Source organism: Platalea leucorodia (genome assembly GCF_965183815.1).
Source record: "Platalea leucorodia genome assembly, chromosome: 1".
In the NCBI taxonomy this organism is placed as follows: domain Eukaryota; kingdom Metazoa; phylum Chordata; class Aves; order Pelecaniformes; family Threskiornithidae; genus Platalea; species Platalea leucorodia.
Genome location: NC_138823.1, coordinates 159,960,400 through 159,984,193, shown reverse-complemented (window position 1 = coordinate 159,984,193; position 23,794 = coordinate 159,960,400). Strand labels below are relative to the sequence as shown.

Sequence of the window (23,794 nt, the reverse complement as noted above, 5' to 3'; positions counted from 1 at the left end):
CTTCTAAAGCTTTTCCTAGTATTTCTGGGTCATCGCAGCTTCCAAGGGTTTGTAAATATTGGCATTTCACCACAAATGTAAACGATTGGATATTTGATGGATCTTGTGTTTGATCAATTTGCATGTCAGGTATTTCGCTACCTTACAGCAAAACAAATCAGAGCAGTTTACGAACGTTTTCTTCTACCTAACTTCAGTCTCCAAGATCAAGAGATACTTCTTTTAATAACTCGACTTTATTATATTGTCTGTTCCATGGAAGTAGAAATGCAGTTTGCAATAAAAAACTTCTTGGTGAGGTAGGAGAGGAAATGAAGCCGTATCAGTCACTGCTGACCGAGAGGGAGGGGCTCTATAAACCAGACACGTTGGGATGTTCATTGCAAAGAAACTCGGGGGAACTTACCAGGGAGCAAACTGCTTGATTTTGTCTCCGGAGCGGTGCTATGACCCCACGCTCCTGTGAGGAACAGACAAGTCAAAGAGCACAGGAGGAAATGAGAGCTGCTGCTCACGCTGCAGACAGCATCCTGGAGGGTTTAGAGACCGAGGACACAAAATATATTACTTATAATGCCCTCAGTAGCATTTTTAATATCCTGAATGGTTTATGTACTGCGCTGGGCTCTCTGCGAGAAAGATGGTGGCATTTGGGAGGCCAGGTAAAGCCCAACAAGAGTCGGTGAGTCTGGAAAGTTGAATGCATGGCCATTTCTGCCTTCTCTGGACAGAGAAGAAAAAGGAGCCAGGAGGAAAAGCAGCATGAAATGAGGGGGTAAGAAGCATGGACTGAAAAACACGCTGCATGAGAAGCAAAGATGCTGGTATTGCCAGGGAGGTGGGAGTCTCGTTCTCGTTCAGTCCAGGCAGAGTCAGAAATAGGAAAGGTGGGTTTGCCGTCTTTGCAACTCTGCTGAAGTGGTGATTTAAATATGCCTCGGACCACAGCTCCTCTGAGTTCTCCCCTTAGGTGATGTGAGCTGTAACCATCAAGCCTCTTTAGCTAAAGGATGCTGGAAGAGGAAGACTATGCCTGTGTTTGATTGCTCTCTTTCCTCCCAGTGCACTTCGGTCATGTCTGCGGGGTCCCTCCCGCAGGCTCCCCTCCAGCTGGGCTCAGAGCACACAAATGCACTCAGCTGTAGTATTGCTGTAGCTACAGCAATATTCAGGTTTGAACGCTGGAGTGAGGTACCAGAGAAGGGCTCTATGGATGCCCCTTACCCAGGTGAGACAGCAAAACTTCGCTGCAGCCCAAACGAAGCCGGTATACTTCCCATCTGTCCGGGCCTTGGAGCACACACGCCAGCAGCAACCCCAGCCCAGCCAGCGCTCCCGAACTTTTTAACCCTTCCTGACTCATCTGCAGTTCAGATCTTTCTCCAAGCTGGCCCAGTCTGCCTCTCTCCACGCGGGGCTAGAAGCCACCATCATCACGTGAAAAATAAACTCTTCTTTCCCTTTTTTTCTCATTTGAAAATATTTTATTTATTGCTTTAACAGAACACAGACGAGTCTGAGCAGGTTTGAAATACTCATGTATTTTTCTTCACAGGGCTCTTCCTGGGAAGGCTGCCTTCGCCTGGTGTCTCGCCGAGTTCCTCTTGCTTTCTCTGCTCCAGCCTGGCCTCTGGAAGGCTGATGGGCTCCAGTTGTTTTGGGCCCCATGGGTTAACCCTGACTTCCCAAATGTAGCTGAAATGCAGATCTTTTCTGACAAAGCCATTTCTCTATTTTCTCTCACAAAGTCTCTCTGTACAGCAGGCAGGGATTGTAGGACACAGTTGCTGTCCATAAAAAGCTGCGAGTTTATCAAATTTAAATGTCAAATTCTAAAAGCCATGAAAACAGTGAGGAGGTATCATTGCTTAGTAAGATATTTTCAGTATCTGGAAAGACAAACAGAAAGGACTGTGCCATTTCCCACAACTCCAACACCCTGAGTTGGATGAAATGAAGTGAGGATCAGTCCTTTAAAGCCACAGAGAGCAGGGAGGGAAACCTGTGTTTCATCTCCGTTCTCTTTGATGTAGCTCCTTCATTTAAAAGTGTTTCAGTTGACATGCTAATAAAATTTGACCTCTTAAGCTTAAAATAGGGTTGTTTTTTTTCTTTTTGGCATAGCTTGTTATGAGGAAACGTCCTAGGCAGGCCCATACAAAGCCATGTCCGATCTGTCTGAGCAGGGTAGTCAGGGGCACCCCAGATTTCTCCCTGGCAGACACAGCCTCGTCTCCTTCTGACAAAACGCTGTTTGAGGATCAAAGAAATGTACCATATTGATACGGGCGGGAATATTTTTCCTAGCATCACTCAATCTTCACAATTGTCTGCATATGTACTCTGTAGGTTAAAATTCCCTTAGCAGAGCTCTGAGCATCTCCCGAGGGCTCAGACAGTCACTCTCCACTTGGTTTCCTCCAGGGAAAGCTCCTAAATCCCACTGAGGAAGCTTTTCAAGCATGCCTTTCCCTCGAGGGGGGCCTGTTGCATTTCAAAGAGACACTGGATTGCTTTTTTAAGAAAAGGAAGGCACTTTCCTAACCCACCTGCCTAACGCTAGCGTAACCTGCTCCACACTGAACAGCTGGACACAGATCACATTCCCTCTTCCAGAGCATGGATGGGCAGCAAGCTCACCATGTTGCCACTGGGAGCATCATCATTAACATCAGAATGAAAAGGGCTGGGGAAGTACTGCTTGTGTCAGAAATGCTGGTCCATGGCCCCTACGTGCCACCGCACTAGCCAGGACATTTGGCAACTGTAACAACTAGAAAATATTTTTTCTTAAACACTAGCACAGATTCTGAAGTTTAAGAAAGCAACAAGAAGCGCCTGTAGCCTACAGTGCTTCCTGCAGAATGAATTCTAGTACAAGGAATCATTTTGGAGATAGTCTCTCTCAATCTCACAGCCCTGCAGATAAAACGAAACACTTCTGCAACTTCCTTATTAACATTTGTGTATTCATTAGCACTATTCCATAGAAATTCTAGGAAAACTTATCCCTATTAAACCCTGGAGCCGTCTGTAAAAGGTTGTTCTTTGAGGGGTCAGCCTGTGAGTCTCTCCTTGTCTCATTCATGTGTGGTCTCTTTCTTCTGTTGTTATTCCTCAGCTCTGCTGCTTTGGTATTTCTTTATTCTTGCTGCGAGCAGCATAGGACAGGCAGAAGAAAGGAGAAAGGGAATGGGCTTTGACTGGCTGTCAAGATGTGAACTTTGAATATAGCTAACCTGGGGTTTATTCCCTGCTTCATCACTCCCAGTGCAAATTTCTCTCAATCTTAATTTCCATCCATAAAAAGGGTAATTCTTACCTGAGACACATTAGTCTACGTAACCCTCCTAGCAACCTGTAAGGCACCACAATATTTAAACGTAAAATATATAAACATCAACAGAGCTGTCTTCTTGTCTACCCTTTTGCCTTGAGGTAGGGCAAACTAACTAAACTGCGCTTAAAAAACGTTTGATGAATTTTTAATAGTAGAGCTGCATAAAGATTAAAGTTGCACAACCTTCCTAAACGCATCCGTTCTGGTGCTTACCTGCTCCCCTCAGATGATTTCCATGTCCTGAACTGCGCAGTTGATTTTTAATTCAGGAGTAGCACAGCCCTAGTTGAAACCGGCAAGAGATGTGAAAGGCAGCACGAGAGGCTTCTGTAAATACATCAGCGGCAAAAAGGAAAGGAAAAGACAGAAAAAGGCAAGGCTGCTGCTCAACGTGGCAAGGGACCTAGTGATAAAAGACATGAAAAAGGCCAAGGTGCCCAGTACCTCTGTTCTCTTTTCACAGTTTTGGGCTTCCCCATACAGTAAGACAATGACCTACTGGAGCAAGTCCAGCAGAAGACCATCAAGATGATTAGGGGGTGTTAAGTACGCAATGCACAAGGAGGGGCTGAGAGCTGAGTGTGCTCAGCCTTAAGAACAGAAGGTCTTAATGCTGTCCATGACTACCTACCAGGAGGGTAGAAAGAAGACAAGAGCCAGACTCTTCTTGGAGGTGCACGGGGATGAAATTAGTCAATAACCACTTGTGGAACAACGGACGTTCTGATTAGATATGAGGATGGTTATTTAACAGAGGTTGTGGTATCTACATCCTTCGAGATACCGAAACCTTGACTGGACCTCCAGAGGTCTCTTCCAGCTGCACTTCTACAATTTTGTTCTACAATTCTAGTTTATGACTCATGGCAAAGAAAGCGGCAGGGTAATGAGTGGAGACCATATCTCCCTGACTTCCAGCAGATCCCCAATTGATGGCATGTCTCCGCTATTACAGACATGTTCTATATTTATCTTTAAATAACTGCTATATCAGGACAGATTTTCTACAAAGAACACAAGCTTATCTTATGGACCTAATCCTTCTGCAAGCAACTAAGCAACACGAAAGGCATTTATTTTTTCCCCGAGTAGAGGAGACAGGATCAAATAGACACTTAAGTATTATAACCTTCCACTGAAGGAAAAGCATGTTCGTAGCAGCAATCTTTCTCTATCGCTAATCACACGCACAGTAACATCTGTGCAAGCCAGTTGGCTCTGGACAGCTCCTGTGGTTCTTGAAAGACTATTTCTTGGCAGGTTCTGTTTTTTACTCTAATTGAAAGGTTAATCAAATCAGTCATACTTGTATGTTGGCTAAATAAACACACTGTCTCCACTGATGATGAAACAGATGCATTACCACTCACGTTTCCCACGGGGTTCATTTGTTCCATGATTGCATTCGGTTTTCTTCAAGCTTCTCTATGCAATATCTGACAGCATTTTGGATAGTTTTCATAAGGAAATTTACCTTTCAGATGCTATTGCATTCACGGGTCTCTTAACTCTACTAGTCTTTGGCAAAGGTGTTACATATCCCCAACACTGCTTGGTTGTGGAAAACGTGGAAGAAGTTAATCCCCAAAAAAGGTGAGAACTGTTATTGAAGCATAAATGTGTTGTCGAGTCTAGCAGTTGATGTTGCTGAGGCAGAACCTGCTAACACATTCAAACCTGGTTTCTCTCTGGCTCTCCTCCCTCAGTGCTAAGTTTTATTCTGCAGAAAGCTGTTTTTGCAGGTCTTGTCAGGTTTTAGAACCCAGTGCTGCAAATTCATATGCCTTGGGTTTGATTTCACGCACAGTTAAACAGTGCCGCCGACTCATTACATTTTTGAAACCAACATTTACATTCAATACGGCAGTTCGTCATTTGTAAGGCATACAGAAGATATGCTGAATGCATGACAGGTAGAAAGTATTTATTAAAGTTAAGAAGTTTTGTGTATCACAACATTTTCAGAAGTCCAAAAGCTACAACAGTTGATATTTGTTTTAAAGGAAAAGGCATCCAAAAAACTTTCTGCAACCTGGTAACTAGTATAACGAAGAAAGTCTCAATCCATACACAGATTAACACAGACTAAGCTAATTTCAATATTACACATTTTGAAGTGTATTTGAAGGGGAAAAAAAAAAAGCGTACATTTTTTTCTCCATTAAAAAATGGTATTTATGCAATGCATTGCTGAAGTTCTTTAGGGTGGGATTCATCTCACCTATTTTCTGTGTTCTCAAAGATGTAGATAACTAAACTAGTTTGCTAAACTGTTATGAGACGCACTCTCTGCAAGGGTCTTTAACTAAGTCAGGTTTTAGAGATATTCTCTCCCTCCATTGACAGTAAAGGGAGACCAGACTTGCCAGGTCTACATGTCTGAACAATTTAAGTCATTTGCATAACAACTCATCAGCCAACAATTAACTCCTATTGCAGTCCCTCCTTCTTTTTCTACTATTTTTAAAAGTTAAAGCATAAAATCATGGCATCAACTTCCAACTTTACGTCTCCACGTTGAAGACTTTTTCTTAATCTATCTCGTAATGAAGAGGAAACTGTACTATGGAGAACGGAACATCACACTAAGAAAAATCACAAAACTGCCGTTACAAGTAAATGTCATTTGGGGAAAAGTACCATTTTCTCCCACCCTGTCCCATACCTTTTTAACCTCCAGTGCACCTAAAACCATCTTGAGCCAAAGTATAACATTCGCACTTACTACATTTTGTCACCTTACCAAAAGTCATGCTGACAGAAATTTTACCATTCTTGTTATCATCATGCAGCCCCTTATTGCTGACGATAGAAATGCCAAATACAGGAGTAAATCAGGACAGCTGAGGAACCCAGAGCCAGCAATAACAGGCAACAGGCACAGTACTGACCTCTGTGGGACTTCACTCATCTTGAAATTTACTCCCACTGTGTTCTTACTGCTTGAATTTGTCATTCACTTAAGCACCTTGTTGAACTGAGGCATGGGAAGAAAGGCAACAGAAATAGTGGTCAAGTACCAGGTGGATTTACATTTTAAGCCACAGCAGAAAAGAGAGATCTGAAATTAGTAATTCCTCTGTAGAAAGCTTTGCATAAGCTAAAACCAGCTTACCTCAGTTTAATGATACTGTATTTGTAAAAGCTTCTCTGTAAAATGGTTCTGCATAAAAATATAAAATGTTTGAAAAAAAAAAATAGCCTGATAAGCTATTGTTTAAAGTATTTTTTTTTATCTTGTATTTTGAATTGTTCTGTGAATGGTTCACAAGGTGCTATAATACACTTGATCCTGTACAGGTAAGTGAATATCTGCAATCCCCAACCAGAGTTTAGTGGCTTGCCGATCAAAGAATAAATGCCTTTAGGATGACTTTTTCATCTACTAGAATCTAAACTGATAAAAATGGTCAAGTCAGATTATTAGAACTGTGCATGTATTAGGAAATACAACTGAATATAGATTTGGGAGACTGATTTTTAATATTTATTTAGTAAAACTCACTATACAAACAAAAGTTATCACAACAGCATAATATGCGGGTTTATAGTTTCTCCTTCCTTCAAGCTATTTCTTTGTTGCAGTAGAAACACATATATACATTTACAACGATTTCCCTTTAAAGCACTGGGATTTCATATATTAAAACATACCTGGTAAAATAAGCTTAAAATAATTTTACATTGCTTGGAAAAAGATTTGAGTAATTTACTCTTACCAGAGTGCCATTGTTGCACAGTATTCAAAAAAATGAACCACCACTAAAATATAGAGTAAAACATTTAAAAGTACATTTATTTAAAATGTGGGCAAAATATCAATATAAAAGAAAATAGAGTATAAGAAATAAAAATAAAGTACAAAACATTTTCATCTTCAACATCCATAATTTAATAGATAGCAAGCCCTTTTATTTTTACATCCAAATTACACTTTTGGCTGAAGTACCATCATTTACCTTAAAATGTTTAAAAACGGGCTAATCATGATAGCTAAAGTGGGCTCTTTTAAAATGGTAGTATAATACAAAACATAGTAAATTATGTTTCAGCATAATAAAATTACACATCCTAAAAAAGATGCAGTTTATTTTTGCTTTCCTGTTTTGAACTGCTCATCATCCCTAGGAAAACAGCTGGAAAACAGCATCCACAGGAAGTTTTAGTTGCTTTGTACAATGGCTGAACAGCTAGATTTAATGCTCCAAGGATTCCGAAGCAGTAAGGCATTTTACTATCCATCAAGTAAATTTATACGTATGTTTGTTAAGAAAGAACAACTTTTAAGAAATGACTGCAAAATAGAACTTATATAAAAAACACGCATAAAGACATGGAACCGTTACTGGTCCCTCCACTTCATTTATCAAACAAGGTTTATAATCTTCTTCAGTACAAAGCTATTTTCCTCATCTGCAAGTAACCTGTTACAAATATTTTCCTTAGTGACAAGTTTTTTCCTGTTGCTTAATATTCTACTACTGTTACTTTCTGACAACCCTGCCTCCCACCTCCACTGAAGTATTTCCTATCAAGAAGTAATGCCACTTTGAATTTAAGCTAGGTTTCTGGGTGTTAAATTACCCTCCTATCAAGTAAACATCGCACATCCTAAAAGATTATAAATAATTAGTTCCTAATTAAGAAAAACTTCTGGTAAACCACACTTCCCAAAGCAGCAGACAGCCTTTACACAAAAAGGATATGATTCATAATCCAGTGTTTGAGTAAGTACCCCAGTCAGGACAAACTCAGCGTTGTGGACATCTGAAAATATCAAAAACATGCATACAGTTTACACCCTACAAGGACATTCTTCCTCCTTCTGCACGTGTGTCACGAGGGGCCATTCTGTACCTTTCTGCTCTTCATGTAAAGGCGTAAGGGAGTATTGCCCCACCACTACCAGGGCCCCACTGTTACCCATCACACACTTCACACCACAAACACTAGACTTTCCCATGCACGTCTTTGTTAATAAAGACAGCCTGTCTTGGGGTTCTACACTGAAGTAAAAACAGCTAAAGTGAAAAACCCCAAATCTTTAACTAACTTGATGAATACTGAGACAGTAATCTTGCTTCACGCAGGACTGAAACCCCAAGTTCAAGACGACCCTTCCAGAGATTTATGGTGACCTGGCTACAAAATACTTCTGTTAGAAACACCTAGCAAGCGGCTGGCTCAGATTTCTCCATGGTTTGCAGGAGAGACCATGTATTCCTCTATTATTATCTGAAAGCTTCAAAAGATGTATTTGTAAAATAATAATAGTAATTTAAAGAAACCCAAACAAAATAACAGCTATACTGTTCAAATTACATTGACAGCTTATACATACCTATGCCTCTTGCAAAATATTCTCGACATAAATGAAGGTCATTTTCACAGGAAATCAAGATTATCTCCGGCAAGCTCTAAACGAAAGAAACTAACCGTAAGCTCAGAATAACAGAGTAAGATATTAGCAGTAGATTTTAGAAAGCATCACTCTACACACTTTATTCTGCTTATGCTCCATGAGTTTTCGAAAAGAAGGTTGTTTAGATAATACTTTTCCCCCTGCGCATTCCACAATAGCTTTCATGGTGGAAAGACTGGGACAAATTCCAGGTGTAATGTAAAAATATTTTCCCTAAAAAGAGAAAAGAAAGAATAAGAAAAATCATTATTTTGTTAACTGGTTTCTGCAACACCTTGAATTTTATTATCATGTGACTCTTCTCTTACACAATCACGGGGCAGGCTTTGTAAGCTGGTGTTAGATATCACACCTTATGGTAACAAATTCATCAGCTTATGAGTTGTCCTTAATTACCACTGATGTTTTCCCTGGAGGGCCAAACCCACAATTTTGATAAATTTGACATAGCTTAGGTGTGCCTATTTCAACACCTGTATACAACAATGCTCCTTGATTCTTCAAGCACAGGGATGTCTCAAGTGTTGCAAAAGAACTTTCAGCTTTTAATTAATAGCCAATTTATTACTTCCTGACAAAAACTATCCTACTACTTGACTGAGACTGATACAGGTAATCAGATCACAAAGTAGATTATCTCTGTTTCCCATGTTAGGAATAAAAAACCCTTTGCTATTTAGACTGCAAAACTGAGTGAAATGTAGTATTTAGACTTAATAAAAAACATAGATTCTTATTCATTACAGGTTGTAAAAATACCTTCTTTAGGTGGTTTGCCTCAATAAAGTCTAAAATTCAGTTAGGCTGAAGAATCTCTAGCAATTTGGATCTTCAGACACCTCTCTGCACTGTAACATAATTTTAACCAGAGGCATGAAAACCTTCTCGCACCATCTTCGCGGTAAGTGCAGCCTTCAAGGAGAATCGGACCAGAACTCCTTGAAGCTGAAGTGCAAACTCACTCTCAGACTCTCATTTTTACAGGCAAGTGCTTTGAATACCAGGCTGGTGTTAAAAAAAAAAAAAAAAAGTCCCTTCCGTAAGTGGCATTTTACAAATAATGGAGTAATGTTCCAAATTTTGTAAGGGAACAAATACTGTTAAGTATATTGAGCATATACTGAGCATGCTTTGTTGACATCTACAGGATCCAGTCACTCAGAGGGCTTAGATCCATCCCAGCAATGCTTATGCAGGAAGCAGGCATAAAGTAAAAAATAAAATTTATAACAAATGCTTCATGTTATAGCTAGTCTGTTTTATTGCCCTTGGCTACAAAAGCTGTGGTCCCAATGCTGAAAAAATTAGGTTGAAAAGCTCCAAGTATTTGAATGTCCTTTTAAACTGCATACCTTGAACAGTGGAGCTACTTGTGCTCTCTTTAGAGACTCCTCTAAACTAAAGCAGAATAGCACCTCAGCTTCAGCATCTCTGAGCACAAAGTTCTGCTCATCTGAAAAAGAAAAGACTGATGATGTAACGCACAAAAGACAAAAACATCCACATAACCCACGATCGAATCTGATCAGAAAATGCTGGTTGCAGAGTGACTCTAAATGGTAAACACTCACTAATTTTAATGTGATTATAATACTGCCTTTTATTAGGCGCCTTACAAGGATGACCCACGATTACTTGGAGAATAAAACTGTGTGTGTATTTTACATTTGTGTATCTAGCAACAACCACCGTCCTATAAAGTCCCTTTTTCTAACTTACTGGAGGAACTTGCAAACTTTTATTTGTTGATTCTCTACAAAAAATGAGCAGAATGATTAAGTTTAAGTTCAAATCACTGTGACAACCTATGGGAGCCCAGAAACTGTCTTCAACTCCTCATGCGGCCTTACGGGAGCAAACTTTCCATCTGTTTCCCTTGTCCTGTTATTCAGCTGATTTTTTGTTTTGTTTTATTAGGGATGTATTTTCAGTCTTAACTTCCTCTTTCCACAAAAAACTATGTCAAACATATTTCTAAATCAGATTTAATTCAAAACACTTAAGTTTAAAGAACAAAAAAAATTTAGATGGAGAACAAATTGGTCTTTCCAAGGACAATTTTGACAACCTGCGAGACAGTGTTAATATTCTTCCATAAAACTAAACAATATTTTTGTTTTCCATCGTTGTACTATTTTCCATATTTTCCATCGTTGTACTACGTACAAAAGTGAAGGCAGCCCATTAGCTACAAATCTACTCAATTTCAGTAGACAAGTACTTCAAGTCCTAGACCAAAACAGCCATCCTTCTAAATCCCCCGACCTTCTTTACCTTCTAATAGCTTTCAAATGGACTGATTTCTCAGTTCACTGATGCTGAACCAAGCAAGTTGCCTTCTCCAGATTTATAAAAATGTTTGCTGGTTTATTGGTTAATTATCCATAGATTTACGTCTTTGTGATGGTTATGCAGCAATGTTATATATTTGCTCCTTACAAACAAATTATATAAATACAATCATAAAACAAATAATCAGCCTTTAAGAAGACTTTCTTCAGATCCAACATCTTTGTCAAACAGACCAAAACCATCTATTTTGTTATTTTCAGCTCTCAACAGAAAAGCAGCGTAAACACAAGATTCCTATCTTCCAACATAGTTATGGTACTAGACTAATTAACTTTAGTTATTTAAATGCATTTTTGTATGTATTTCCAACAATGGGTTAGTGCTTTACAACGTATATTTTAGAAAAATTATTGAAACCAAAAGCATCTGGGGCTTAAGAAGTAACGTAACCATAGATAAAAATCTGCAAATGTCTATACAAGAAAGAAATACAATGCTTAACAACATCCAACCATTTAATCACCCTAAAGCAAACTTCTTTTCACTTCATTTAATGCAAAGAAACTGTATTAAATCAGATGAAAACTAAATGAAACAAAATGTTCCACTGAAAGAGAGCTTAATAAAAAAATAATATATTTCTTCTTATGACAGCTTTATTTAACGATACCAACATAACCTTCTACCTCAACTGAAATACAAACTAGCTGCTAGCACAACTGTTTAAAAATGAGTTATGAACTATGCTAGTCAGAGTTGTTGTAGACTTAAAACTGAACTCTTTAGAAAACTGGCAAGAGACATTAAGTCAGAAGTCAAAACAACAAAGTTTATTTAAATATGCATGCCATATTCACACATTTAAATCAACAAATCTTGTTTACTACAGAAGTTGATACTGGTTTAACTTACCAACAAACTTCTGGCATTTGAAACACTCTTCTAACCACTCTGGAGTTACTATGTGCTTTACTACAGAAATTGCTGTCAGGAACTTGACAGTTCGGGTCACTTTACTGGCAATTAGATGGGTGCATTTCTGGGCAGATTCTGCTACTTCACCTCCAAGGATATACAGTTTCTGAAAGTTGTAGAAAACACAAATCAGAATGGAATAGTCCTTTAAAAACTGGAGAAAAAAAATGAAGAATCATAACATCACCATCAAATAAAACTAAGGTCCTAATGAAACAGTAAATATAGGAGATTCTGTATTACAGTCATTCCTAAACCTGATTGATTTTGACAGAATTTACAACCATTGAAAATTCAGGTATTTCCAGATATAAATTTCATCTGGCAAGACTGAAAGCTACATTCCACTTCTGCAGTTTTTTGATTTTGGGTTGTGTTTTTTTTTAAGCAAGGAAATAACTATAAGATACAAATTAAAATATTTTTAAGTGAAACATGCTATTAAATTTAAGTAAGCAGAAAATTTAATAATTTTGCTCTTTTCTATGGAAGGTATAATATACACTGTAGCTACGGTAAACTTAACTTTGCTAGTCTTTTCTTCAAAAAGAAGAGCATCTCATGAAAAACATGTATTCTTTAAATGCACTAGTTCTACATGTATTTTTAATGATACTGAGCAACTATCCTTTTTTGCTTGGTTTAAACTACCAAACCCGAACTAACTCATCACAGTTGCTATCTTGTCAGTTAGGATACAAATCATTATCGGAAGGGATTAGTAATACAACTAATCAACTGGTGAGGCATATCAAATTACCATAGGTGTTAGTTACAAATAAAGAGTGCTTCCTCCCATAAAAATTCAAAGAATGAAAAAATATTTGGACCACTTTAGTATCTATGAGCCATGGATTTCTGATTTTCTTTGACAAGCATTTTGTACAAACAAATAAAAAACCCACGAATATGTTTAAGTATAAATATTGAACATACTAGGGTGATTTTATTACATCAGCCATCAGGAGTTATGAATGCAGGAAGGCCTACTGGGTGTATTAGAAACCCTGAAAGATCTCTGGCATCCCTCTGTACTGTACTGCTCTGATAATAAGGAACAAGGATAGAGACAGGGACAATGTTTTAAAATTTTTTTTACTATGCTGGCTTGCTTTGACGGTTTGCATAGAAATGATACACAAATGTATTCTTCAATGACACTGACCCTCTCTACTATTTATTTCCTTCAGGGTACGTATAAACACATTGTGAATAGTACACTTGTACACCTATGAAAGGCAAAGGCTGTTATTTTCGTAGTTAATACATGTTCACCTCAAACACTGTATACCTATGAGTGCAGATCTTGCAAGGTTTCCATTCTGATGTTCAAGGAACCCTTTGGGCATACAAGAAAAAAGACCCACCCCTCCATCTCAAGAAGATGAGAAGTATCCAGCCTCAGCTAGGTATTCAAACTCTGAAAGGTCTTGATGGTATCATCGCTGCTAAGTTTAGATTCAACTTCACAAGCCTTGAGGCTGAAGTTCATTTTTTATATTTGAGCCATAGTTGTTACCAAAACAGATTCTCCATATAATTAACCCAGTACCAACATGACAGAAAATGAGGAACACTGGAGTGACACTGGAACTTTATGGGATATATTAAAAAATATCTTATGTTTCAAAATATTTAATATCAAGTTTCAAATGCAACACTGCAAGGGAAAAAACCTCCGAAGTCCAACTACTTTAAAAACAAGTTTAGGTATAATAAAGAAAGTATTAGATATTTTTGAGCACATCGAAGTGATGTGTATTTCTAAGAAATGTAGCAGACTCAAACTAGGCTTCATTTACTTTTGGTTATCTGGAGCAGGCATCAGTGGCAGGATCTTTCATGCACTACTGAAGTCAGCAGTTAAAAAAACCCTGTGCCTCAAACCTCAGCCAACATGTGAAAAATAACATAAATGAAAAGGTCTTTTGGAACAAATATTTAGTAATTATTAAGGTTCAAGGACTGACTGTATTTTTATACTGTTAAAAGAATGTTATAATTTAGAGTTAAGTTTTGGGACAGCTTTATTAGGGAACAGAACAAAATCTCCATAGAAACTTATTATCTCACACCTGCCATAAGCTTTGTCATCAGCTTTCTTTGAAGCATTTGGCATTACAGATAGCAACTACACTAGAAGAATTTGGGTCTTATCCAGTACAACATCACTACTTTCCTCACCTAAATTTGGTCATAAGGTTTGTGGATTTAAAAACAAATGTGGAAGGGGCTTTCTTGCTTTTTAAAACAATCATATGGAAAGAAAAAACAAGTAGCACAGAAGTATGAACTAGTTAACTAAAGCGGAACAGTTACCAAATAAAACTCATTTTACATAAATCTACACTCTCACCTCAGCACCCATAAGTATAGGTTTTTATCCACTAGATGTATGCTAATCAAGTCTTAGGTAGCAAAACTTCATCAAGCAAAAAGTTATCATCAGATGTTTCAATGTAGTTCACAGGAGGTAAGTATGGAAGTTACCTTAATGTACTGCTGAACTTGCATAGGTTCAAATCCTGTGAAGAGCACCATGGGCGTCAATTCTGGGGTGAGTTTTTTAGTAGGTGGGGGTAGGTCTTCAATCCTACAAAATACATTAAATACAGCAGAATGTGAAGTTTGGGCCCAAAGTTGTATTATTATTTTAAAAATAGACATCACACTCTTGCAAATTTTACCAATGGAAGCATTCAGATGAATTAGAATTAGGCAGGATCAATCTTCTTCTGAAGAAAAAATTTCTATTCTGAGAACAAGACATATTCTCCTGTTTCTGTTCTCTCCCAATTCTCTTACTACTTCACTCTCTAGTTATTGTTTTATTCCTACCAGTTGAGTAGCTGGCAATATGCAAAAAACATTGCTAGTTATTTCAATTCACAGGGCACAGGATGGAACTTTTTCTGTAGAAAAGTAAATTAAGGACTACCGGCACCGATTGCTCTCTATTCTTACCTTGCTCTTTTGGAAGATGGCTGAAGGCTGGACTCATTTTGCTTTGGTTTCAAAGGCAACCTCACACCCTGAAATTAGATCATCTACACATTTATATCTGAATTGAGCAGGGAAACCAACTTCTGCTCTGAAAGATGAAAACTATACACCGATATTCTGAGACTATATTAAAGAAAATTAAACACAAATGACAAAGACACACTACTGAATGCATACTGGTGTACCCATTGCTCACACAACTGACTCGAGCAAAGCTGAGCATTAACCAAAGCTTCTCCATAAAGTTATGTCATCATTTATGTGAACACCAAATAAAATATTGTGGGACTTTTCTTCCTTTAAATAAAGCCAATAATCATCAACGGAAATCCCAAATAATTAAATGAGAGACTGAAAAAACTGTCCATTTGTTAAATACATGAAGACTACAATATTCTGCCAGGTGCTTAAATAGCAACAGAAAATACTGGCACCTGCATTTTAAACACTCAAGTTCTCCGACTACATAAACAGAAGCTCTGGTGGATGCTCAGGTACTCACTGGATAGACACTCCTGCCTCCCCAGTGCAAGATCAGCCACTAGAGCATTTGCCCAGGAGCAGAGAAATGTAGCTTTTAGGCTCTCCCTGGCCTGAGTGACTTGAAACCACAGCTCTCACCTGCAGGAGCGTGTGACATCTATTCCTTTTTAACCTTCAAATCTACACCTGAAATTTAATGAGGAATGCTAGAGGCACATGACCAGAAAGACAGGCAGCATTATTCCAGCCTCGCTGTGAGGACGGTCCTTTGGGAGGAACAGGCCACAGGGGTTTGTTCCCTGCTCTCAGGGACGTGCGTTTTTATGCTAGACAATCATTAGTAAGAGCAGCTGGAAAGAAAAGCGCACGCACTCACTTTTTGATAGACGTTTCAACTACGAAAATGCAAAAGGTAGATGGCATCAACACCGTCTGACAGACAGCTGTCCTCAAAAGAGTACCCTATACTTTAAATCCCAAGACAAATAGAAATGCCTACTGTGAAGGCAGTGAAGGACCTCGTCTGACACTTCCACATGCCCGGCATTTTCTATTACCAAATCATATTCTTCATACGTGGGCATCCTGAGGGGAGCTGGACGAGATTACCTCCAGAAGTCCCTTTTGATCCAAGTTACAAGATTCTGACTTCACACAGGCAAGAAGGGTCCCCATATAGTAAATACAGAAAGGGAGGTACTAAATTATGCTTTCTGACCCCTAAGTTCTCTCCGTTTGCTACATAAGACAAAACATGGACCACGACCTGGTCTGACTGAGTCACACAAAGAATGCACATGCTCAATTTTAAGATGAGCTCAACTGCAGTGGGACACAAAGGGTGGTGGTAACAAACCCAAAACTGAGTTAGTTAAAAGCTACTTTAAATTCTAATAGCGCATACTGAATCTCTTCAAGGACTTTTTACTTTGCCACTAGTAGAAAGCATCCTTCTTCAGGAAACTGTGAAGTACACAAATTTTTAAAGGCAGTTAATTTCCTAAAAATTAGTTTCTTACAGGCCCACGAAACAATTCCGCAGGGGTCTGTAAGTAGAAGAACATTTCCAACTTAAGGCCAGGGATATAGCAGTGGCTATTTCTAAAGCTGAAATGTATTACAGCAACAAATAGTGCCCAGACCCCATTTAAAGTATTGGTACAAATTAAGTTATGACAGTTGCTAAGCCCCTCTTTTCTGAGGAGTATACAGAACAACTGAGATAAGAAGTGATCCAGAACACAAGACGTATGGCAAAACTTTTTTGTGCAATATAAAATGTTATCTGACAGCCATCTGTTGTACAAAGGAACTGAAAGCTCACTAGCCCAAACTGGGATTTACCTACGTCAAGACAGACACCGTGAAAACAGTTATCAAGTATAAATCTGAGATGGGAAGAGAATTTACAATACAAAAACTGAAATAGTTCTCTACATACTCAGAACAAGGAAACAGTTCAGAAGTTGCAGTTTCCACCTCAGCTCTTGCACCTGTCTAATGTTTTGCATGTTGCACAGAATACACGAAGTGACAAAAACTAAATGCTTTGTATCTTTTTTAAGGTATGTTCTTTGTATCCTTACTGTTGTTCATTTACACTGCTATTATTTGCAGGATTACCAACTACACTTTTTAAAGCAAGATATATTTTTAAATTATAAAACATATGGCATATATGCCCATGGTTTTATTTCTTATACTAAGCCCTTTCTAAAGGTCTGATGTAAAAATAGAAGAGTGAAGCACTACCCCAAAATGTCTCAAAAGTAACTTGATTTTGTATATCACCATGCAGGTTCTTATTTCTGTAAAAGATTATTTCTCAGATTCCTCAAAATAAAATAGAGAGAACACTAGCAGGAAGTACAGCCAGGAGTTTCAGTACGGGTCTGTGTTAAGTCCCTCTGGCATGTTGCTCACACCACATACACATGCGCTCACACATTAAAAACACTAAAGAGTAATCTTATAAAAATAGGTGTATATACACCATTCAACATACCATTAGAAGTTCTGGTGATACCTTTAATGGGACTCTCCAAGCATCTAGGAAATGAAGAACAAAATAAAAATGAAACCACTGCAAAGATATTTATAACAGAAGACACATGCTTCTATTGATTAAACGGGTACATATATAAATGCTACAGAACACAGGATTTGGGGACTGAAACTCTTACCCAAAAGGTTTAGAACTAGATGTTGACTAGGAGAAAGCGGGTCTTGAAGACTGAATACTGTATACCGACTGTGCTGGATCTGCCGTAAAGCTTCAAAATTTCCTAGCAGTATGTCACAGAGCCATTGCGCATTTACACATGGTATTCTCCACTCTTTAGCTTTCTCATACTTCAAGCCACTGGGCCTTATTGTTCAGAGATGAAGAAAAAAAATTATATGTCAATAAACCAGGTAAAATAGCAATTTCTAATAATAAACCTAAAATACCACTATTTCTGTGTTGGCCTATTATCTATTTTAACTGACTCTTGACTATTATCTATTTTAACTGACTCTTAAAAAATACTTTTGGTTTACATGCTAGAATAAGTCAATTAGGGGAGTATTTCTGCCCCAAATGGAATCAAGTTAGACCTGGATTTAACTTAATTTTCCCTACCCCAACGTTTTAAAACAATTATTTAAAAAAAAAAAAGATATTTTACTTAGAGATGATGTAACAGTCAGTATCACTTACACAGTATTGTAAAACAGTGAAATTAGAAATTACTTTTGCCTGTCTTCAGAAGGCCAAACTTATGTAACAGTGTGCAGTAATTTTATTCAAGAAACAACATCACTAAGTTTATTGCTATCAAATCGCTAAACTGATTAAAATTAACATTCTTATTATGAGATGTAATTAGCACCTCACGTTAAAGAAAGCACTAACTGGCAACAGGCAACCGAGAACGTGAGTACTGCAGAGATAAACCACTTACTCTTTACAGATGAGAACTGTATTGCTGCGACACAGATAGCCTGTGTATTTGGCACCTGCTAGGTAGGCCATTAGTTTGAGGTCATCTCTGTCACTATCGACAAATCCTGTCACAGAGATTATCTACAGATAGAAAGAGACAGTTACAAATAACTGAACATAGATGGTACTTACAAAACATTCCTGTTGAAAATATTTTTGTTACTAACTTTTTTACATTACAATGATATATACAGTATCATAACTATGGCATACAGGCACTTAATTAAAACATGGCTTGTTTTGACACATAAAGTACAATTTAAAAGTGATTTGTTTATACATAAACATTTCAGGTTTCCAGCACTAGTTCTGACTCAGGAAGAATCATTTTCATTCTGCTGGTCAGCTTTTTCTCATTTACAAATACTACAGTTTTATTATGAAAGAGCTCACAGCTAGTTTTTTTCTCGCACATGTCTCACCTCTCTCTGCTGCTGCTGTTTATATTCAGGGAGACAGAGAAACACTTATACTTACTTGCCCTGTTCTACTTTTAAAAATCCCCTGAATGCTCCACTCTGCCATGAAGCCAAATAAACTGTGCCAGCTGATCACAGGTGGTGAACTGCAATTCCACCTCTCCCGTTCTTATCCTTAGTCTTGCCAAGTTTTCATTTTTGCCATTCTCTCCTTTTATTTAGGAAAAGGCAACAGCAATTTTGTTGTTGATAATAAACTACATTTATTACATTACATATTACATTTACTACTAACCACTGTGTTCACATGCATATTATTATATTCTAATTCTCCCAAATCTATATTTCTTTTTATGTCTTTTAGAACAGGCTATTAGCAAGGCTGTCATCCCATATGTCTGCATCCAGCACAAAGAAATCCAAGGCCAAGACATACTCTGACATCTTGTTTTATGTTGTACAGTGTATTTCAAGATGCATCAGAGTTAACTGCAAGTTTATGTTTCAACCCCACAAAACTCAACTTCCCCAGTACTCCTCATTGCACAGGCTACTGGAACCGTGTCCACCTATTCTCTGATTAACAGCACAGGCTTCCTCTTCTGACATTTGTTAGGTATTGACACAGAAAAACTCTCAAAAATTCCCCTCAAAATATTGGGTTATGGTAAAGGAAGCATATACTGTTAGACGTGCTGTTGGTAAAAAACTACGCAGCTTGGACTCCTGTCATCTTGCTATGTATAACTCATGTAATCTTTACACCCCAGTTTCTTTGAGAATAATTCACAAACAAACACAGGTATTACTCCTCACCATTCAGAACTCAGTAAGACTTGCGAAGCACCCTCAATCACCCAGTAGTATGCACCACATCAGCACAGGGCCTTAAGATTAAGAGAAGCTCTTCTTCCGAGACAAAAGAAATGTGTACTTTGCTTTGAGTAAGCACTTTCTAGCTATATTTTAATACTGCATTTGTTAGAAGTAAGCTTTTTCTTCTTACATGTTGAGAGCATGGCTTTCCTCCCGGTGGAAATGCCACTGGAAAATGAAGGGCTCGATGAGGTGGTACCATTTTCTTCTTCTTCAAGATTGAGTTCAGCCAATGTGCTGTAATACATCTCTTCCTTTCTCTTAAAGCCTATGAATACATGCATAAACAGCTTTTAAAAATCAAAATACATCTTTATTTTATTTTAAAGTTTGTCTACAATACAAAGCTTTGATTTTAGTCATTTGTTTTTCTCTACTTTTTCAGGATCCTTCTTCTCATAGCATCCTCTTCAGTGTTCTGTGGAATACATCTACTACATCCATTATGAAAGTTCGTTATACGATAAACCACAAATCATAAGAAAAACACATCACGAAAAACTTTAATTTTATACTTACAATCTAAGCATGAAGTACATACTGAAAAGCCCTACCTTTCCAGTAATAAAATGAGAGCATGCATGAATACACGTTACTGGCTTGCTTACCTGAGCATACATGTTACTGACTTGGCTTTCACAAAGAAGATGTGTACATCTGCTTGTAAGGGTAGGGTCCACTGTCCCACCATGTGCTTGAATGATCTGGTAAGAGAACAAACCCAAAACTCCTAATATATTTTAAAATTTTAAAATTACCCTAAGAAACAAACAGTCTGAAATTAAAGTCTACTCTTTAGGACACTGCCACCATTAGCACCATTTCACTGAAGAGTTACCCCCCCAAAAAGGTTTGTTATCTAGCTTAAAAACATTTTTGAAAAAAAAAAATGGAGAAAACAAAATTACATATGCATCTTTTCACTGAGCTACAAAAGGTCTTTTTTTTAGAATCAATTAAAAAAAAAAAAAGATATAGAAACAAAAATAACCTTTCTCACTTTTTTTATTTTTGCAGTATAACTATTAAACAATTTTTCATGAACTATTCAATTCTATCTCAGCAATAAACACAAGTGCTGTTAAAAATGTCAACAGCTTACTTGATTATGCAAAATTGTAGGGAAAATTCAACTATAAAATCCATCAGAAGTTTCTGAAGAACATCAAAGTCCTCTCATTTAGGAAAGGATACAATCAGATTTTTCTGAAAAATAGAAGTTGGCAAAAAATAGAAACACTCTATTCTTCCATCTTATTCATTCAGGTGGATACCTCACAGGCTACTTAAATGCCAAAATTAGATGCAAAAAAGTCTTTTTATACAATCAAGTTAAAGACAGAGAGCAATGCAATATTACATTTGCTGCACTACAGCTGCAGGATGAATAGCATAAATAGTTGGGAAATAGTTAAGGCTGTAACTTATTTAGCCAATGTTCTGACTAAAGACGTAATTCAACCAGGCTGCACATCTAAAGCATTTTTATTACTTTTTGTGGTCAGCTGCAGTTGAATAATGGTTTTTAGGTTGTAACACAAACATTACACAAAAGGATGCCTAAAGTGAACAGTGATGAAATACTTCCAATCATTCCTTTTAGGATTTAGCTACTATGACATTATGTTATCATAGTTTTTTAAAAATACAGCAGAATCTTACCCGTTTCCAGGTTGCTAACAGCTGTTTGTCAGACATCTGTTCTGGGTAATCAGCAATTGCAAAGACACAGCCCAGTAGGAAATACTCTTCTGGAACTGGAATAGTTTGGCACATAAAAGAACAAAAAATTAAATACTTACAAGTCTGACGAGTTCATTGCAGAACATATTTGCTACACTAATCTTTCCTATTACCAGGTTATAAACTTCATTCAATTTTGAAGTAAATCTTTCTTGGAAAAAGTAGGAACCAAAATTTCAAAGCTGACAGCCACATCTAAAGGCACAGTTCAGCCCAGGGTTTGTTTTTGTTCTGGGTGGTTTTTTTCCTGGAGGTAGTGGGGCTAAAGGGGTAAAAGGAAGGAGCACCAAAAGGAAAACACATGACAGCTACTTACTCTTCTATACAGATCAGCTATGAAGTCAAAACAATCAAAAAGCTTTAAGTTCTACTAGCATGGACAGAATTCAAAGCAAGGTATGACAACTTCCTATCTGATACTGAATCCTCATTGATTTACTAGTGTTTCCAAAATTTAAGCTGTCTTTCCACTTGTTACCCAATTTGAAAGCTTCCCCTTTCCCCTCTTCCAAAGGAAAAAAAAAATTAAAAAATTATGGTATGCACAGACTAACACTGTTATCATAGCACAATTTATATGCTAGTGGCATAAAGTATATATTTGAAAAGAGAAATTTCTCAGTGCTCTCAGGCTTTTCAGATTTCTGGATCATCCTTAGTTATAATTTAAATCTGTTTGCCCAAAAATTAGTAAAACAGGTCCCGAGCCGTGAATGGCATTTCTAAGTCTTACAACCCCATACTGTAAACACAGTATTTTTTGATATTCTAACCCACATTCTGTCATGTCATTAGCCACTTTTTTCCAGGATCAGAAGGCAATCATTACTAACTCTCTGCTGCTGGATCATGTCCAAAAAGCGGCTGCTGTTGCAGTTGTTGCTGTTGCTGCTGGTGGTGTTGTGGCTGCTGGGCTGCAACTTGATGCTGTAGTGCTTGAGATGTCTGAGTTAAGTGTTGTGTTGCCTGATTCTGCATTTGCTGTTGCTGATGCTGTTGGTGTAATCGCTGCAAGTGCTGCTGCTGCAATTGCTGCTGCTGTATTTGCTGCTGCTGATGTTGCAGCTGTTGTTGTTGCAGATTCTGTTGCTGTAGCTGCTGCAATTGTTGCTGCTGTAGCTGCTGCTGCTGCAACTGATGAAGTTGCTGTTGCAAAGCATGCTGCTGTTGGAATTGGAGCTGTTGCTGAGGACGGTGTAGCTGCTGTTGCGCATGTAACTGCTGCTGTGGAAACTGAAGCTGCTGTTGTGCGAACTGGTGCTGCTGATGAACTTGCTGTTGCTGTTGTGAAAACTGATGAGGCTGCTGCTGTTGGAAAGACTGCTGGGAAATCTGGGGTTGCTGCTGCTGCTGCTGTAGCTGCATAAGTTGTTGAGGTTGAAGGTGTAAAAGAGGATGGTGCTGTTGTTGCTGTGCTTGATGTGACTGCTGTAATAAATGTGTCTCTGGTGTTAGTTTCACTTGACTAAACAGCACCGCATTTGGATGTCCCTGTTGGCTATGATTTACTTGTTGTTCTAAACTTTTTGTAGGTGCTGAAAGTGATTGTAATATCTAGAAAACAAAGATTAGTTTTGTGACCTTTTTGTTGTCATTCAGTTTTAAAAATATTTAAAGAACTACTGGGAAAACACAATTCTCAAAAGAAAAGAACCCTATGCTTAAATACATTGTGAGCTAAACAAAAATCTTTAGCTGTTAATAGCAAACTGAAAAGACAGGACTTACACATAGAAAAGCATGGAGCTACACGTGGCTCCTAATATAAGGTAATGCACATTCTAGCAAAATTTAAGATTCAAACCCATCCCTGTATTATTGATATCTCCAATAGCATTATGACTATTAACATTATATTAATAATCACAGTGATCAACTCAATCAACTGTAATGTTCATTTTACAATCCTCTTGGCCCATTAAGTTCAAAGTTTAGTTCCACAGTCTTACTTTCTTTAGCTTAGAAATTGCTAATAATGCCTCTACTAATTAGGGCTGTTTGAAACATGGGAACTTAATACGACCTTGCTTTCTTTTGAACCAAGTCAGGAATATTTATCTCTATTTTTTAAACTGAATCCCAAAATACAAAGAAAAACATTGATCTGCTGAGCACTAGTATTTTCTTGGAAAAAAAAAAAAAACCCTAACCAACCCATACTTCAGAATAATAGATTTTAGATTTATGCAGAGTGCTGAAGTATTCTGGAGTCAAACTTCGTTTTTAGATGTGTAACTCACTGTTAAGGGAAAAAT

At 37.8% G+C, this 23,794-nt stretch overlaps 1 protein-coding gene across 2 annotated transcripts in view; it reads right to left on the bottom strand.

The window, feature by feature from the left end:
• Window positions 1–6,797: 6,797 nt before the first annotated feature.
• PAXIP1 (PAX interacting protein 1) overlaps window positions 6,798–23,794 on the bottom strand; it is a 38,454-nt gene continuing 21,457 nt past the window's right edge. The window contains exons 7-21 of one of the 2 annotated variants that reach the window (XM_082313408.1): window positions 22,373–23,093; window positions 21,459–21,553; window positions 20,405–20,500; window positions 19,927–20,064; window positions 18,461–18,582; window positions 17,699–17,883; window positions 17,521–17,564; window positions 14,994–15,061; window positions 14,520–14,622; window positions 11,967–12,135; window positions 10,115–10,215; window positions 8,841–8,975; window positions 8,682–8,757; window positions 8,048–8,107; window positions 6,798–7,598 (exon numbers count right to left, since the gene is read on the bottom strand). In XM_082313408.1, the coding sequence (XP_082169534.1) occupies window positions 7,582–7,598; window positions 8,048–8,107; window positions 8,682–8,757; window positions 8,841–8,975; window positions 10,115–10,215; window positions 11,967–12,135; window positions 14,520–14,622; window positions 14,994–15,061; window positions 17,521–17,564; window positions 17,699–17,883; window positions 18,461–18,582; window positions 19,927–20,064; window positions 20,405–20,500; window positions 21,459–21,553; window positions 22,373–23,093 (2,130 nt within the window). In that variant the 3' untranslated portion in view covers window positions 6,798–7,581. Of the gene's footprint in view, window positions 7,599–7,621; window positions 8,108–8,681; window positions 8,758–8,840; window positions 8,976–10,114; window positions 10,216–11,966; window positions 12,136–14,519; window positions 14,623–14,993; window positions 15,062–17,520; window positions 17,565–17,698; window positions 17,884–18,460; window positions 18,583–19,926; window positions 20,065–20,404; window positions 20,501–21,458; window positions 21,554–22,372; window positions 23,094–23,794 lie in introns of those variants that run through there. The other variant, XM_082313407.1, reaches the window with a different exon arrangement.